A 17,284-nucleotide genomic window follows, 5' to 3' on the forward strand; every position below is an offset into this window, starting at 1 on the left:
TTGGAGTTTCTGCAATTGGCCTGTATTATTTTTACAATTAAAAATATTTAAATTTACAACAAAAGGATCTAAATTCCTCCAGTTTTCCATTTATTTTCCACCCTGGCTCAGGGCATTTGTGTAAAAAAAAAAAAAAATCAGCTTATTTTCTCTTTTGTATCAATCTAAATTTACTTTTCATAAGTTAACTATTTTAGTCTGGCAAAAGTTTCACACAGGAAAATTGTTAAGGTCTGAGTATTCTATTACCTTTAAAAGCACTGGAAACTTTGAAATTCTTTCTTTCAGAATTTTCATATAATACTGAAAGGCGGGGGGGAGGTAGCAAAATGAAGGGAAATAGATAGTAGTAGTCAACTTCAATTAAGAAAAAGCAACAAGAGGCAGTTTGTACTCTTTTGATACGGCAGAAGCCCCATGTGTCAACTCATGCTAAAAAATGTATATATACACACACATATATATGTTTGTGTGTATTATATGTATATGTGACACACACACATAATTAATCCACAGTCTTAGGCTAATCACTCATTGTGGCAGAAACAACGAGCTGTTGACTACACTTTAATTAGCTCCTCCAGCATGTAGAGGCATCACTAGGACCAAGATAGGAGCAACATTCTCCATCTCCGCTCGCATCTGGGTATGGTTCTATCCCAAAGAATGTGACCAGAGGTGACCTGAAGAGTTTATGTCTGAAGGATAACGAGTTGATAATTGTAGCTCGCAGCTTCCTCTCTCCTTTCCTTTTTAGGACAAACGTAGAGCCACTTGATGAAGGTGGTGGGTCCCTGAATAACTGAGCAGAAAACTGACCCGCAGACCACCAAAGTCCATACTACACTCCTGAGTGAGTGAGAAATGAACTGTCCGTGTGTTGCTCCACTGAGGTTTAAGGTTTATTATTTAGTGTTTAACTAACGCATTTTTTCTTTAAACCTCAGTTGCCTTCTCTGTAAAATAAAGTCTTTGCAAAGGATCCACTGTAAGTTTTTTCCATTGCTTATGTTGTTATCTTAGTTTTTAATTCTCAGAAACATTGCATGCATTTTACCTTTTAAGTTAGTAAGTCTACTTTTTTCCCCACAAAGACGGGTTCTTCAAGCTATGGAGAAGTCATAGCAGACTGTTGCTTCAGTTTAAGATACGCATTCACATATGAGATGAGAAGGGTGAGGACCCAGAGAAACGCCTTTGACAGAGGGGAGTGAGAGCATACTGAAGAATGTTTAGTAATAAAGAATTCAGATGGGAGAAACGGATGGGTTACATTGAACAGATTTGCTCAAAGGAATTCTGGAAAGGCAAATATGTGAAAATGTATAGCAAAGACATGAAATGCCTTTTGGTCCCTAAATGGATTTCATTTCAAAGACGTGCATATTGCAAATACATGTACCATAACACTTCTCTGTCCACTTCTAGAATTTTCTAAAGCCTGACAGAACATCTGCAGAGAGAGGATGTCATTCCAAGATAATCGACTGCAAGTTACTAAATTAAGATAAAAATGTCCTTAACCTTGAACAGTTTTTAAAGAGATTTTAGAAGAAAGGAGCCCTCCAGGGGGTTGTATAACTATATAATTGTACCCTTTCTAAAAGGCTATTTACAGATACATAATGTTTCACCTCCATTCTTTAAAGTAAAATATAGAATAAAAAAAAATAGTTTGGGGATATTTGTTTGGGACAGCAGGCACTGCTAAGCAGTACCACTCTCTCCTTATTCCTTACTATCAGAGCCCTGGTTTAGGAGACCCCATTATCCTTAAGGCTAAGGTGGCCAGTTTAAAATCCGAGCTGATGAGATCTAAGTGCAAGTCTGTTGACCATCTGTGGTAAAATATTTGCTCTCTGAGTTAGACACTGCCTTTTTTTTCTTACCTAATTTCTTTTTTTTTTCCTTTTCTTTCTTCCTGCCCAAATTGTTGGAACACTATTGGAGATTCTGGGGTCACTTTGAAGCTATGTGGACATGCTAGAGATGTGGAAGCTGGAACAGCGAAGCAACCCAGTCCCCTGGTGATGCCCTTCAGCAGCTGGACTAACGCTAGAGGGTCTATCTCCAAACTTCCTGCTACCCGTGGAAAGTAAGGTAAATCACTCATTCACTTTCTGTTACCTACTAACTGATCCAGAACTCTCACCTCAGGGTTCTAGAACCCTTCTCAGTATCCCATAGTCATACTCATGTTCCGGACTCCTGATCATCAGACTTGCTTATAGCAGATGCATGGGGAGGGCGGGCTCTTCTGGAAGCCCTCATACTTCCTCCCCTACCCCCACCACACACAAATAATGATCTTTATGTCCACTCATCCTTCTATCTACACTCAGAGGCCAGGACCCCCAGGAAGGCTTCACTGACAACCCTTTACTCCTCTCTACATGCAGAAAGGGTAGAGGTGTGGGCTCTGGAATCAGACTTCCTAGACTTGAATTCTTAATCTGTTACTTACCAGTTTAGGACGTGGGCAAAGTAGTTACCTTCTCTGGACACCCCTGTAAAAGAGGAACACTAAGTAGCACCTATGTACCTTACTGAAAGGATTCAATGAGCACATGCAGGTAAAGTTCTTATAATTTTTTCTTGGGTCAATCAATTCTAGCTGCTATTGTTACCTTTGACTAATTTAGGGCAGAGTCCCTTTGCCCTCCTTTGGTTCTCTGGGCCCGTCTCATTCACAACACACACAACCGCATACTGCAGAGTTTTGAAAGGTGGTTCTCAAAATGTGGTCCCTGGGCCAGCAATATCAGCCACACCTGGGAACTGGTTAGAACTCTGGCACTGGAGCCCAGCAATCTGTGTTTTAACAATATTCTCAGGCAAATCTGATGCACACTAAAGGTTGACGACAACTGAGAACATCTGTCTCAGACTCTCCTGGAGGCATTCACCAAAAAAGAGTTACAGGACCTTACACCTGACCAGCTGGAGAAGGGCTCTAGTAATTGCCCTGGTTATCATGCTTGTCATGATTTTTCATGTTTTATGTCTCAAAACATAAATGTTTGAGAATCACTGCCATTTTGAATGTGTGTTTCACTTGTCTGTTTTTCCAGTGGACTCTACTTCCTTGCAAGGAAGGTTTGTGAAGATTTGTTGCTGTTGTTTGCATTATTCGTTTTATTATGCTAATTCTAGAATCTCTGGTGCATAGTGCAATCTCAGGCAGGAAGTAGTGGCTCATTAAAACAGGTATCCCAAAAGTCTTAGTAGAACTTCAAGATTAATTCCTTCAGGAAGAGGTAAAATTGTCATTAGATGCAGATGATATGATACTATATATAGAAAACCCTAAAGACTCTACATGAAAACTACTACAACTGATAAACGAATTCAGCAAGGTAGCAGAATACAAGATTAACCTACAGAAATTGGTTGCATTTCTTTATACCAACAATGAAATATCGGAAAGGGAATGTAAAAAAACAATGCCTTTTAAAATCACAACCCCAAAAATAAAATACTTAGGAATAAACCTCACCAAGAAGGCAAAAGACTTATACGCTGAGAACTGTAAGACATTAATAAAGGAAAGTGAAGATGATTCAAAGAAATGGAAAGACATCACATGTTCTTGGGTTGGAGGAATTAATACCATTAAAATGCTCATACTACCCAAAGCAATCTACAGATTTAATGCGATCCCTATCAAATTATCCATGACATTTTTCACGCAATTAGAACAAATAATCCTAAAATTCATACAGAACCATAAAAGACCCAGAATTGCCAAAGCAATCCTGAAGAAAAAGCACAACGTTGGCATAGCCACCCCAGACTCAGCCAGTACTCCAAAGTCACAGTAATCAAAACAGCATGGTATTGGCACAAAAACAGACATATGGATCAATGGAACAGAATACAGAGCCCAGAAATAAACCCACACACCTCAGTTAATCTTTGACAATTAATCTTTGACAAAGGAGGCAAGAATATATAATGGGAAAGAGACAGGCTCTTCCTCAAGTGGTGTTGGTAAAGTTGGACAGCCTTATATAAACCAGTGAAGTTAGAACACATCCTTTCACCATACACGAAAATAAACTCATAATGTCTTAAAGACTTAAACATAAGACATGACACCATAAAACTTCTAGAAGAGAACACAGGCAAAATATTCTCTGACATAAATCATACCAATGTTTTCTTAGGTCAGTCTCCCAAGACAATAGAAATAAAAATGAAAATAAACAAAGGGGACCGAATCAAACTTACGAGCTTTTGCACAGCAAAGGAAACCATAAACAAAATGAAAAGACAACCTACAGAATGGGAGAAAATATTTGCAAATGATGCGACCAGCAAGGGCTTAATTTCCAAAATATACAAACAGCTCATACAACTCGATGACAATAAAAGCAAACAACCCAATCAAAAAAAGAGGCAGAAGACTTAAAGAGACATTTCTCCAAAGAAGAAATACAGATGGCCAATAGGCACATGAAAAGATGCTCAACGCTGCCAATTATTAAAGAAATGCAAATCAAAACTACCATGAGGTACCACCTCACACCAGTCAGAATGGCCATCATTAAAAAGTCTACAAATAACATATGCTGGAGAGGGTGTGGAGAAAAGGGAACCCTCCTACAACACTGTTGGTGGGAATGTAAGTTGGTGCAGCCACTGTGGAAAACAGTGTGGAGGTTCCTCAGAAAACTAAAAATAGACCTACCATATGATCCAGCAATCCCACTCCTGGGCGTATATCCAGACCAAACTATAATTCAAAAAGACACATTCACCCTGATCTTCACAGCAGCAATATTCACAATAGCCAAGACATAGAAACAACCTAAATGTCCATCAACAGATGAATGGATAAAGACGATGTGGTACATATATACAATGAAATACTACTCAGCCATAAAAAAAAGAATGAAATAATGCCATTTGCAGCAGCAACATGGATGCAACTAGAGATTATCATACTAAGCAAAGTAAGTCAGAAAGAGAAAGACAAATACCATGATACCACTTATATGTGGAATCTAAAATATGACACAAATGAACCTATCTATGAAACAGAAACAGAATCAGAGACACAGAGAATAGACTGGTGGCTGCCAAGGGGGAAGCAGGTGGGAGAGGGATGAACTGGGAGTTTGGGATTAGCAGATGCAAACTGGTATATATAGATTGGCTAAACAACAAGGTCCTACTATATAGCACAGGGAACTATATTCAATATCCTGTGATAAACCATAATGGAAAAGAATATGAAAAACAATGTATATACATATGTAGAACAGAGTCACTTTGCTGTACAGCAGTAATTAACACAACGCTGTAGACCAAGTATACTTCAATAAAAAATAAGTTAATTAAATTTTTTAAAAGAGTAATTCCTTCAGAAGAACAAGTACTACACATTCACAAAAAAAGCACCCTTTGAAAGTTTAAATTTTTGAATTTCTTTGCCACTTCCTTAGTTTTGATCATCTTGGACAATATATTTTTAATATTGACTTTTAAAAAGAATTGTGTTTCAGTGTTTGCTATCCTTAGAGAGACAGAAACAGATAAGTACAACTAAATACTTATTTTTCAAAAGTCTCAAAAGTATAAGGGAAATGAAAGTAATTATACCTTCAAATGATTTTGGGGTATGTTTCTAATTTCATACTTCTGATGCGATTAAAGATTAAAACTGTATTAAGACATTTGAGACATGCCGCATTGGTATTAAATGAATTTAATTTTGTGTAAAGTGGTAGAAATATTTTCTTCAGCAAACATACCTGTAGATATAAAATCACAACCATAAATCTACAAAAAAGCAAGCTACTGAATGAAATCTGATTGGTTATTTCCCTGCAGTATGGATCTGCTAATAATTTAATTTACTACTTGCTACCAGAAGCCAAAATTTAAATATACATATATATATATGTGTGTGTGTGTATATATATCTCTTCAATTTTAAATCATTCATATATATGAGTATACATACACATATATAACAATTGTTCATTCATATATATATATATATAAACAATTTAAATTAAAGAAAGTACATCTGGTGGCCTATTTTTTCCCCCCGATTTCTAAAGAATACCATATTCTATTCTAGGCAGTGGAATGTCAATCCACCTTAAGGGTTGTTCAATGAGCATATCTGAGAAACCACTGGTTTAGCCAATGATGTACTTATTGAGGGAGGCCCTAGTGCCACTGTCGAGAGCTTATCCACAGGAGAGACAAGAAGGTACTTGGTTGGTTTGTGAAAAGGAGTAGTGAGGAACGGGCAGGTAGCTGCAGGCTGATGACACGTGATGTCCATATATATGTAGAACCAACACACCCATAATTGCACCCGTTTTCCATACCCAAATCCAAAGCCTTTATATCATTAATCCCAGGCAAATTGGTAAGATTCATGTGTGTTACTATCTCACGGCTTCAAGATGCCTATACACTCATATGAGTATGTCTTAGTTTTATCAGTGGAGGACAAACCAGGCTTCTATCACCAAGCTCCATTCCATAACAGGCAAACCAGTCCAAGACTTCTCTGAGTGCTGCAGGAGAGTCTATGGAAGGGGCGCTCACTCCACTGTGATGCCTAAAATGCCTTTGCACAGAGCAAACATTCAATACATGCTGAGTGAATGAATGAGTGAACTGGTGTCATAAAACAGGCTTATTTCAGGGAAATTCCATTCAACAGGCTGGCATTCCTTCCTACCCATCTTAACTGTTAAGCTTGCCATCAGACAAAAATTTAATTATAAAACGTTAGAGCTGAGGAAATTTTAGAAACTATCTACTCTCCCGAGGTATACAACTTTAATTTAGTGGTAAAAATCACTAGGAGTGACTTAGGAGTCTATCGGACCTGAGTCCAAATTCCACATCTACCATATTTTCGTGAGCAAATAACTACTTCTGAGGCTCTGTTCCATGTATGCATTATGGGATATCATAATAATACATACATTAATTGTATGACTATCAGGGGATGAAATGACACAATCCATTTGCCATGGTCGGCTAAGTAATTTGCACCAAGTAAGCACTCAAGACATTAGTCAATATTAATAGCGGAGAGATGAAAACAAACCTCTGGGACTGATGCCTACCCTAGTGGCCCCAGTGGTCATAATGACTTTCTTCCATTCAGCCTGCTCTCTTCTCACTACGACTAAGGAAGAGAAGATGAACAAATTAGGAATAACAATTTGAAAATGGTTTTATACTCCCTGAATGAATGGAATTATAATAAAATGATTCATGAGTTCTGCAGAAATATGATGAGACTTTAGATCTTTATGTTAGTTCTCTACAAAACCAATTTATGGCCTTAAGATGTACCTTCCCACCCAGCCCCAACCTTACCAGGATCAAATATCATTGTAAATGGAAAAGTCAGCAACACATAATCAACAAGCTAAGTTACAAGCCGGTGAAGTCTCGGAGGTTTGATAGAGAAAATTCAGATTTATCGTTATATGTAAAAATAAGACGATATGAAGAACTCTATCTAAAAAATATTACCTGGAGATCTATAATCTCTACAACAGTGCTATAAAAAGTAAAGAGCTAGAAATCTATTTAGATGGTTTTCCTTATAAGAAAGCACTTTCTGTATAACTTTTAATGTACTATTGATGAGAACAATTCAACAAAATTCAAATAAATATCTGCAGATGTCCTACAAGAAGAAAAGAACAGAGTTAGATGTGACAGGGGATAACTGGACTTCAGGATGAGTAAGACCCTATACTTGACCTCAATAAATTAACATGAAATACAGTGGATGAGTCACGTACAGAATGTCAGAATTCTAAAAGGCCAAGCTAAGTACCAAAAGGAACATGTGCGGACTCTTAAGAAGGAAATAAAATATTGGTTAGTTGATTACGAAAAGGCAGAAGGGAGTAGGTTCCCTTTGGCTGCTCTTTGAAGAGATCACTTCCTTTTCCCCCTAGTCCTGAGGCTAGGGTGGCATGGGCAATAGAGGAATGTGGGGACTGAGAATCATTTCTACTCTCACCAGAGTGGCTGGAAGCAGATTTTCTTACCAGGATGTAGTAGTATGCTAATATTTAAGGGTTCTTGAGGTCAGAGAGAAGGGTTTGAATACTCCGGCTCCATCTCTTGCTGTGGGTCAAGTTTCTTACCTTTCCAGCACCTCGGCGACTTTATCTGAAAATTGGGGATGATGATAATGTCTCCCACCTGAGTGTGAGAACTATATGCTATAGTGCATACGCAGGGCTAAACTTGGTGCCTGGCAAACAGAAAGTGCTCAGTACGGCAGGCGAGTGTAGTGACAATAAAGGCAAAGATGACGGGGGTAGTGCCGGTGTTGCTTCTGCCCCCAGAACAGGCTCTGACTGGGAGAGAGTTAAAGCACCTTTGGGTTCATGGGGGTTTATATATAAGCAACGGTTGATCAGTGTGAGCTCGTTGTCCAAATGATTATGTGCAATCTAAGAAAAAAATGGGCCTCGGATCTGCTCAGCTACTTAATAATATTAGCAGCGGTAGTAGTCAAAGAAGCTAAATTTTATTAAGTGTTTATATGCCAAACAACGTGCTGAACGTTTTAAAAGGATTTACTCACTTATTACAACGAGGCTATACGCCAGGTCCTGATAATGTTATTCGTCTCTTTCAGATGTTGACTGAGCCTCAGACGGGTTACAAAAGCACCTAAGATCCCGTTGTCAGTACATGACGGAAATGAGTTCAAATCCAGCCTGTCTGACTTGCTCTGAATCACTAAGGTATGAAATTAAGCATGTTGCCCTTTGCCTGATTCTCCTTCTGAGGCCTGAATATTTCACTTAGCTCTCTGAGTGCAGAAGAGAGAAAATTCTCTCTCCTTGACCCAACTTGGCATCAATATCCAACTCCCCTTCTCAAAATGGGTTGCTTCAACGAGCAGCAATGAATGCCGGGTCGTGGACCAGTCACCTTGATGACTAAGAGTCAGACACTAGGGAAAGAAAATGCTCTGTGACAAACCTACCCTTGTACAGAAACAAGACAGAAATGGGGGGACAGGGCAGAAGATAATGGAATAAGGCATAGGAAAAATAGCACCTGGCATCGTGATAGTAATAATAATAATAGTAGTAGTAGTAGTAATAGTGATAATAATAGACTTTACTATGCTCTAGGCATTGTATTAAGTGCTTGGTGTAAGTGACTTCATTTTAACATTGAAAACAAGTCTATGGGGATGAAATATTATTAACATCATTTTATAGGCAGGAGTATTGAGGTTCAGGTAATCAGGTAAATTGCCCAAGCTCATATGGTTAGCAAGTGGAAAGCAGAGATTTGAACCAGCACCTACACTCCTAACCATTACGCTATAACCATTATGCTGAAGACATAAGAATTCCAATGGTCTTTCCCCATAACCCACTCCTGCACTCCAGACTTAAATAGTCCAAGATCAAGAGAGAGCAAGCTTGGAGTTGCCACTCTTCAGTGAGTGTCAATCATTTCAAAACAGTGTATTTGCTAACAAGATGCAGTTCCTGTGATAATCCTCTCAACCAGGTATCAAGAAACAGGAAGCAAAGATTCAAGTAACAGTATGTTCCTACTTACGAGGAAGGTGGGACAGCATAGTTGACACTGGGCTTAACTGTTCTGGAAAACGTGGTCCCAGTAGGCATACACGCTGGTACATTTTCCCCACCTACCAAATACAAAAGAAGTATTTCATTTCCATGTTGCTCTTCAAAGTTCCACCTCATTCGGGCCTGTCATTCATCCTCTGGCCTCTTCCTGTCTCCATTTCTGTACAGAAAGGTGCTGAGTCTCTGCTCTCGGATACGAAAAGGGTGTGTTGGGAGAGGCAGCCATGGTACCTCCATGTCTTTTTTTTTTTTCATCTTAATTCTATTATGCCAACTCCACTGAACTTAATTAGAGTGAATACAGAATTACACAATTACCCTCTGTTCTATTCTCCAGATGTTATATTTTGATAAAATTTACGACATGCTGCTCTCCCCTTGAACACCAGATGAACACTAGAAATGGATGTGTGTTGACATAAAATCTGTTATAATTACAATTAAAGTATAGCTTACATAATGATAGTGTTAACATAAAATTATAGATGTGTACAGACAACGTGGTCATGCATTTTTTAGTATAAGTACATGCTTAGACCAATATCTGTTAGCGGAATGAAGATGGAAGAGAATTTTGGTTAAGCCACAAAGGCTGTTTAAGGACGTGCAGAGAGCTAAGGGGAACTCAAAGACCAGTAAGATAATATTTCCCCTGCCATGTTTTCGATTGCAAAGTGAAGGGAAGATGTGAAAGCAAGTACCCCTATGGAAATTACAAGACAAGTGCATTTTTTTCCTTGAATACCTGGGCAAATGCTTAAATTCTAATGTATATCAGAGATGCAAATTTTCAACTGAGTTTGATAAATCATAAAACAATAATTATACATATATGTATATAAAACTGCATGGAACTAGACAGTTCAGAATTACTTCTAATTAAAGAGGTACCCTATGACAACTAACTTAAACCTTACAAAATATGGTTCCAAGTACCCTATCAGAGTGAAAAGTAGGAGACTGAAAGGTTTATTGTAAATGTTTGTAGTCATGGTGTCTTAACTAAAACTACTGTGTCACAAATACTATTAAAATAATTGTGACATTTTCTTCACTTTTACTGCAAACAACAAAACAAACTATAGGTATTTTTTCATTTCAGGTAATTATTTTAGCTAACAGTTATTAAATGTTTTGAGAAGACAGAGTGCTAATTGCATTACTTCATTTTATCTTTAAAATAGCGCTTCCATATAATTGTTCTTAATATCTCCATTGTATTAAAGTGTATCTCTAGTTTAGACCTTTCTTCAGAACTGCAGACTTGTGTATCCAACTGTGTACTCAGCATCTCTACTTGGACGTCACGAAAACGTCTCAAATCTTATACCTCCAAAACTGGTCTTTAATCCCCCAAACATGCTCTACCCCAAACTTTTTCAGTAACCACACCTTTCCAGTTCCCCAGGCCCTAAATCTTAGGTGACAGTAACCACACCTTTCCAGTTCCCCAGGCCCTAAATCTCGAATTCACCCTTGACCCCCTCTTCCTTTCCATTCTTGCATTCAATCTACCACGAAATGCTGTCACAACCTTCCCAATGTGCCACTTCTGAGAATTACCAGCCGCTAGCAGCCTGGTGCAGGCCACCAACATAGACCTCGAGGATCCTGTAGTCGCCTCCCGAGATTCTCCCTGACTCCACTCTCTCCCCACATCCTCAAGGCCACAGATAGAGTTATGCTTTTCAAACAAGAGACAGTTCATGCCACACCTCGGCTAAAATCCCGCCCCTGGCTGCCTACATTTAGAGTAAAAGACACAATGCATGTGATGGCCTCCCAGGACTTACCCAATCCATCCCATCACATATCCGACCTCCAGCCGTCCTGCTGTCTCTTCCTCCCCACTGACTAAGTCAGCCAGGGTGGCCTCCTTGATATTCCTCCAAGCTGCCCGGCATATTTCTGCCTTAGAGTTTTGGGACTGGTTATTCTTGCTCCCAGGGAGTGGTCTCCCCATCATACATTCTGACAACTCCCTCACTTCAAGTCTTTGCTCAAATGTCAACTTATAAAATCCACCCTGACTACCCTATTTAAAATCAGAACCTACCTGTACACTCCTCCAGCACTCCCAACCCAAGCCTCTTCAGTGAGCTTCACATCCTTTTCCTTATCCCGTGGCGCCCATCAACTTGTGACAAGCATAGAATTTATTTATAACATCCGTTTCCACACGAGAGTGTAAGGAGGGAGAAAGCATGCAAGAAGGAGCACGCAGGCAAAGGCTCTTGTCTAATTTATTCAGTGATACGTCCAAGCATAGAGAACAGGAAGATCCTTGATAAATAGTCCTGAAAAAGATACAGATGAGGAAACTAGTAGTAAAGCTCAGAAAGTTTAAGTAACTTCCTCAAGGTTCTAGAGCTAGAAGAGGGTCACAGTAGAATTCACACTTGGGGATGTCTAACTTCAAATCTCTTAGCCTCTCTGCTATCTTTTTTTTCTTCTTTGCGGTACGCGGGCCTCTCACTGTTGCAGCCTCTCCCGTCGCGGAGCACAGGCTCCGGACGCGCAGGCTCAGCAGCCATGGCTCACAGACCCAGCCGCTCCGCAGCATGTGGGATCTTCCCGGATCGGGTCACGAACTCTCAACAACTGCGCCACCAGGGAAGCCCCTCTCTGCTATCTTAAGTCCATGCAATTCAGGATTTGTTTTAATCAGTGCCATGGAAATTCTCACTCCACTGAACAGGATCACTAACGTGTTCTCTGTCTAGATTTATATATATATTTTCCATTTAAACAAAGGAAACAGAAGAGGGGAATTCATCATGGGTTACTGCGGTAGTTTTACAGCAATTTTAGCAATAATGACATTTAAGTAATAGTGATATTTAATGATAGCATAATAATAATAAAATAATAGCTCTTAAACGTATCGAAGACGAATCGCATGCTAAACTCGGTGCTAAAATATTTCCATGTATATTTTGTGCAAAATCCTTATGAATATTCTATCAGATGAGCTTTATGTGTAACTCCACCAGGCATACTTCTCTTATTCCGCTTTCAAAGATAAGGAAATTGATGAGAAGTGTGGTAACCGTTTGATCAAGATGAGACTGGTAATAAGTTGTGAGTATGAATTTAAATTCAGGTCTAACTCCAGAATTTGATTCTCAATCCATACATGAAAATTCTGATAATTCCTTTGATAAGGGTATGGTCTATGTTCTCTCCTGGAAAACATCCCCCATTATGTCTGCCTGTGCTCATACCTTCAGAACACAGTCAAGTTTGAAACATGATAAAAATGTTTAAATAGTGTGCTTTAATAAATGGAAATATCTTCATCTAAACAATAACACAAAAAGGCAGGCTGAGCCCTTTGAAGTGGCTTCGTTGCTATCTTCCATCCAGAACAAGAGAAGGAATCAACAGCTGCAGAGTAAAGAAAGCATGAAACCCAGAGATGGAGGATTCTGTAAATGACCAATTACAAGACTATTCAGCCACACTTTCATAGCAAGAGGCAAAATATTCCATTAAACTGAAAATTCTTCTACCCCTCACTCCAAGGCCCACACAAACATTAATGTTGCATTTATTAGGATGTACTTCCTGAGCTCTATCAACTTGACTTTCAGCAACTGTATTAATACAGTCCTTTCGCTTTGCACATGTATCTGAATGATGGATTCCATGACTGGAGTTTTGTAGAAAGAGTGGAGTGAATGAAGTAAAGTTTGGGACGAGCCATCATAATCCATAATGATGGGCACTGAATCAGGACAAGAAGAAACCTCTCTTCTCATTTATTTGAATGAAGATTCTACTATATGTTTATTGCCTCTGTACAGGGCCATCTGTTGAATAGTGGAAAACAAGCATCTTTCATTTGGAGGTAGGATTTGTGTGCTCAAGTTTCTATGGGCCTGCAGAATTAATCTTGTTTTAGAAATGAAATAAAATGTAATTTCTTACTGTAAGTAGATGTGGTTAAGCAACTGGCAACTTTGATGTCTTTAAATCACTGCAGTTTCAGGGCAGGCAAATCTATGATTATTTCAAGCACTTCTTTATTGGTGCAACAATTGAGCAGTGTACATAGTGGTCAACAACCTGGGCATTGTCAGACGACTCTAAGTTTGAATCTAGACTTTGCCACTCACCAGCTATGTGACTTTCAGCTATGAGAAGCACTTTCTTCAGCTTTACAGTGTGGATTATTACATGCCCTTTGCAGAACTACTGTAAGAACTAAATGTATATGGGCACAGGGGCTCACAGTAAGGGCTCAAATTAGTACTGTGGTCACTACTAGTAGTATTGAAAAGAAATTAGAACTTCTATTCTCATAAAGTGGGATATGTGTCCCTTTATCATTGTAATTTCATACCATTTTACTTTTGACCTTATAATTTAATAGCTTGAGCCAAGAAACATTTAGCAGTAAATATAATTGAAAGAAGATTACCTGTCAAACGTGAGATACTGTAGCATCAAGTGTGCTGGCACAATACTCTTCTCCGATAATTAACCTGTAAAAATATGTTATTGTCTTCTTTTTAATTAAGCACATTGAACATACATATTTACTGTGCCAATTGGCGAAAGGTCCATTAATTAATCAGTCTAAGTATATGTTGCATAAACGTCTTCTAAACATAATCGTATATGTATTTTATTTGTTGGGAAAATGTGTTTTGAGATTGTTCTTTTCTGCCTATTTAAAGTAAAAGAGGGTGAGAAGTAGAGTTAGGCTTAATGTACTTTGCACTCCATTATGCCATGAAAATGCTTCTGTGCCCTGGAGACAACAACAAAAGATTTGCTTTAATGACAAGAATCAAGTATGTTCTAAAGCTTCCAGGTAGGAGGCGTATAGGTTGCAGTTTATATCAGAAGTCTTTGCTCTCTCTCTCAACTGCGTCTAGATGGGAAAGATGTGGTCACAAATGCTTCAAGGTGATATAGTAAATGTTGGAAAAGAGGGGGGTAGGAGGCAGAGTTTTGAATATCTCAAACCTGAGCTAGAAGGATTTTATTTAAAGAAAATAGCGGATATTATTTTTCACTTAAGGAATGCCACTCAGCAAACCTGACATTAATGTAGGAAATTAGCTCTTTTAGCTATGATGCTTTCAAATGCACATGGCTGAAAACAAATTCAAAATAGTCAAAGGAAATTTAAAAACAAACCAAACAAAAACAACCACCTCAACAAACAAGTACTAGAAATTCAGGGATGCAGCCATATTCAGATACAGTTGGATCTGGAAGTTCCAGAGTATCAGCAGGGTTCCAGCTCTCTCTCCATCGCTCAGCCCTGCTTACCTCTGCAAGACTTTATTTTACAGAAAGTCTCTTCTTGTGCTGGATGGTAACTGGGAGTCCCAGAGTCGGATCTCCCCAGCTTAGAAATTCCAGAGAGAAAAGACAATTCTTCCATTTTTCTCTGAGAGAAAAGTCCTGGGGAGGAGTCTGATAGACTTAGCCGAGGTCAGATGCCTACCCATGAGCCAATCACCTGCTTTACTGGAGTTCAGTCCCTGGGCGACTCATCCCCGGGGCCCGTGAGGAGGCAGGATGGCATTATCTGGCAGTTCTCCAAGAAAAGCCTGCTGTTTTTGTAAGATGAAAGGGGAGAGGACATGGATAATGAAACCTGTATCTGCTTCTGTAAAATCCACAGAATCTTACTCCCTGCCCTGTGTCGATGACCATGCAGTAAGCTGACCCAGGAGGTCATTTTTCCCACAACAGTCTTCATATATATGACTAAGGAACACACTGGTAAAAGAATATGGGAGAAAGTCTGAGTATGACAAGTCAGCTAGACAGATATTAACTAAAAAACCTGTGTGAAAATATCCTTAAAAAGTTGCCCCCAACTCACTCGAAGTCCAAAGTTGGAGCTGGAAATACAATGTCATGGAGTTTGGACAAGAACAGGTTTTCTCCAAGCTGAACTATGACACAGAGATTAGAGACTTCTAGAAACTATACTTTTTCAAAGAAAAAACATCACATGAGAAAAATGAGGCCTAGAAAACTTACATGACTTAAGGTAACATAGCTAATTAATGGCAGGACTGAGACTAGAGTATACTTTGTGTAACTGGCTATGGTCTTTTTTGTTTGTTTTTGTTATCACTTCAAAACGAGACAAACTTAAAGAAAGGAAACACAACCAAGGCTCAGTGGTTGGAAAAGAGATGGATGTGAACGCCCACTTGTTTCTTACGTATAAAGTTACCCCTCGCAGTGTTTTGGAGGAGAAAACGCTGGCTCTTCCCAACGTTGGTTACATACACAAAGATTCCAAAGACAAGACAAGTGCTTTGCAAACAAAGTAACTAGAACCAGCTCAGGCTTCCCCGCGCCGGGTCCTACGTCCCACGGTCAGAACCACCAACTGTATCCCCCCGGGGAACAAAGTGATTCAGAAAAGCTAGCGTCTTCAGAGAAGGGAGAAAACTTAGCCGGGAAGAGAGTCAGGAGGAAACTTGCTCAGCTTCTTGCTGGGGTCTGAAACGATCCCAACAGAGTCCTTAAACCCCTCAGGTTTCCCCAATCAAGCACCCTCGCCTTCAACCTGGGCCACCCCAGAGCTGACTATCAGAGGAAAGAAGTCTGCGGACGCACGGAGAGCTGACCACCCCACGAGAAGGACCTACGCGCGGCCGCGCCCACTCACCCGCCGCTCCCCGGGAGACTGGAGACCAGCCCGGGGTCCAAGTCCTGGGCGTGGCAGACTCGTCCCTCTCCGGGCCCAGCTCCAGCTCATCTCGGCGCGGTCCGCCTGGGCGCCGCCATCTTGACCAGGAAGGGGGCCTCGCGCCGGAGGCCCCTGAGCGGGCGCCCTGAGCGGAGCCGGAGCGCCGGGGAGCCCCAGGTCGGCGCCCTACGTCCGCCGCGCGCTCGCACCCCGTCCACGAGCGACGAGAGTCCCGCACGCAGCGCCCTACCCAGGCTTCCGCGGAACCGACGCCCCGCGCAGCCCGCACCACGGCTCAGGCAGCGCCGAGGGCGGCCCGGGCGGAAGAGCGGGCGCGGGGCACGCGCTCGGTAACCTGGCAACGCGGAGCAACCCGGCGTCTCCGGCGAACCCCAGCCCTCCACCACGGGGAAGCACGGACCCCAGCACCCGCCGCCCAGCCCGCGCCGCCCCTCGGTCGTTCCGCCCGCCGCTGCCCGCTGGCTATGGTCTTTTAAATCCATGATACAGCGTCTATATGTAACAAATCTGTTAAACCCTAAATGTTTATGATATTCAAGTAATCCATTATCTGAATTATTCTTGAAGATAAAACATCCAAAGACTTCTTAATTGTATGGGTATACATACATAAAATACACGTGGAGGTAACTTCAAATATAGTATGTGCCTGTCTCTAATTCCTTCCCTCTCCGCTCTTTTAAAAAATGCCCCTTTAAAAATTGCCCACTCACCATCTGTTAGGTAAATTTGCTGAAACACAGTAAATGAAATGTAAATGACAGAAAACGTAAATGTAAATGTAAATGTAAAAGTAATTTACATTTTACATTTACATTACAAAATGTACATTACATTTACATTACAAAATGTAAATGTAATGTAATGTAAAAGTAAAATGAAAATGTAAATGTAAACAGTAAATGACAGAAATTGTTATAGAGACTATTCCAAATGGCACCGACACCTGTATTTATGAAATTTTTAAAAGGGTAAGTTAGAG

At 40.1% G+C, this 17,284-nt stretch overlaps 1 protein-coding gene across 1 annotated transcript; it reads right to left on the minus strand.

The window, feature by feature from the left end:
- Positions 1–1,687: 1,687 nt before the first annotated feature.
- Positions 1,688–16,784, minus strand: LOC125963370 (translation initiation factor IF-2-like). The gene is made up of 5 exons (XM_049705277.1): positions 16,571–16,784; positions 16,261–16,527; positions 9,583–9,673; positions 7,621–7,669; positions 1,688–2,507 (listed from the first exon to the last, which is right to left on the minus strand). Exons 1-5 carry the CDS (start codon positions 16,782–16,784, stop codon positions 2,469–2,471), a joined length of 660 nt encoding a protein of 219 aa, XP_049561234.1. The 3' UTR covers positions 1,688–2,468.
- Between the last annotated feature and the right edge of the window lie 500 nt (positions 16,785–17,284).

The sequence above is a fragment of the Orcinus orca genome, unplaced genomic scaffold (assembly GCF_937001465.1).
Source record: "Orcinus orca unplaced genomic scaffold, mOrcOrc1.1 scaffold_437, whole genome shotgun sequence".
Classification (NCBI taxonomy): domain Eukaryota; kingdom Metazoa; phylum Chordata; class Mammalia; order Artiodactyla; family Delphinidae; genus Orcinus; species Orcinus orca.

Bases quoted from the DNA above. Each gene is read 5' to 3' on its own strand.
- LOC125963370 (XM_049705277.1), bottom strand. From the start codon at position 16,784: ATGGATTTAAAAGACCATAGCCAGCGGGCAGCGGCGGGCGGAACGACC. The intron at 7,670-9,582 runs GTAAGTAGGAAC...TTCTTCTTGTAG, and splicing joins TATGCTGTCCCACCTTCCTC to GACATCTGCAGATATTTATT. The intron at 2,508-7,620 runs GTACATTAAAAG...CCTCTTTTACAG, and splicing joins TTGAATTGTTCTCATCAATA to GGGTGTCCAGAGAAGGTAAC.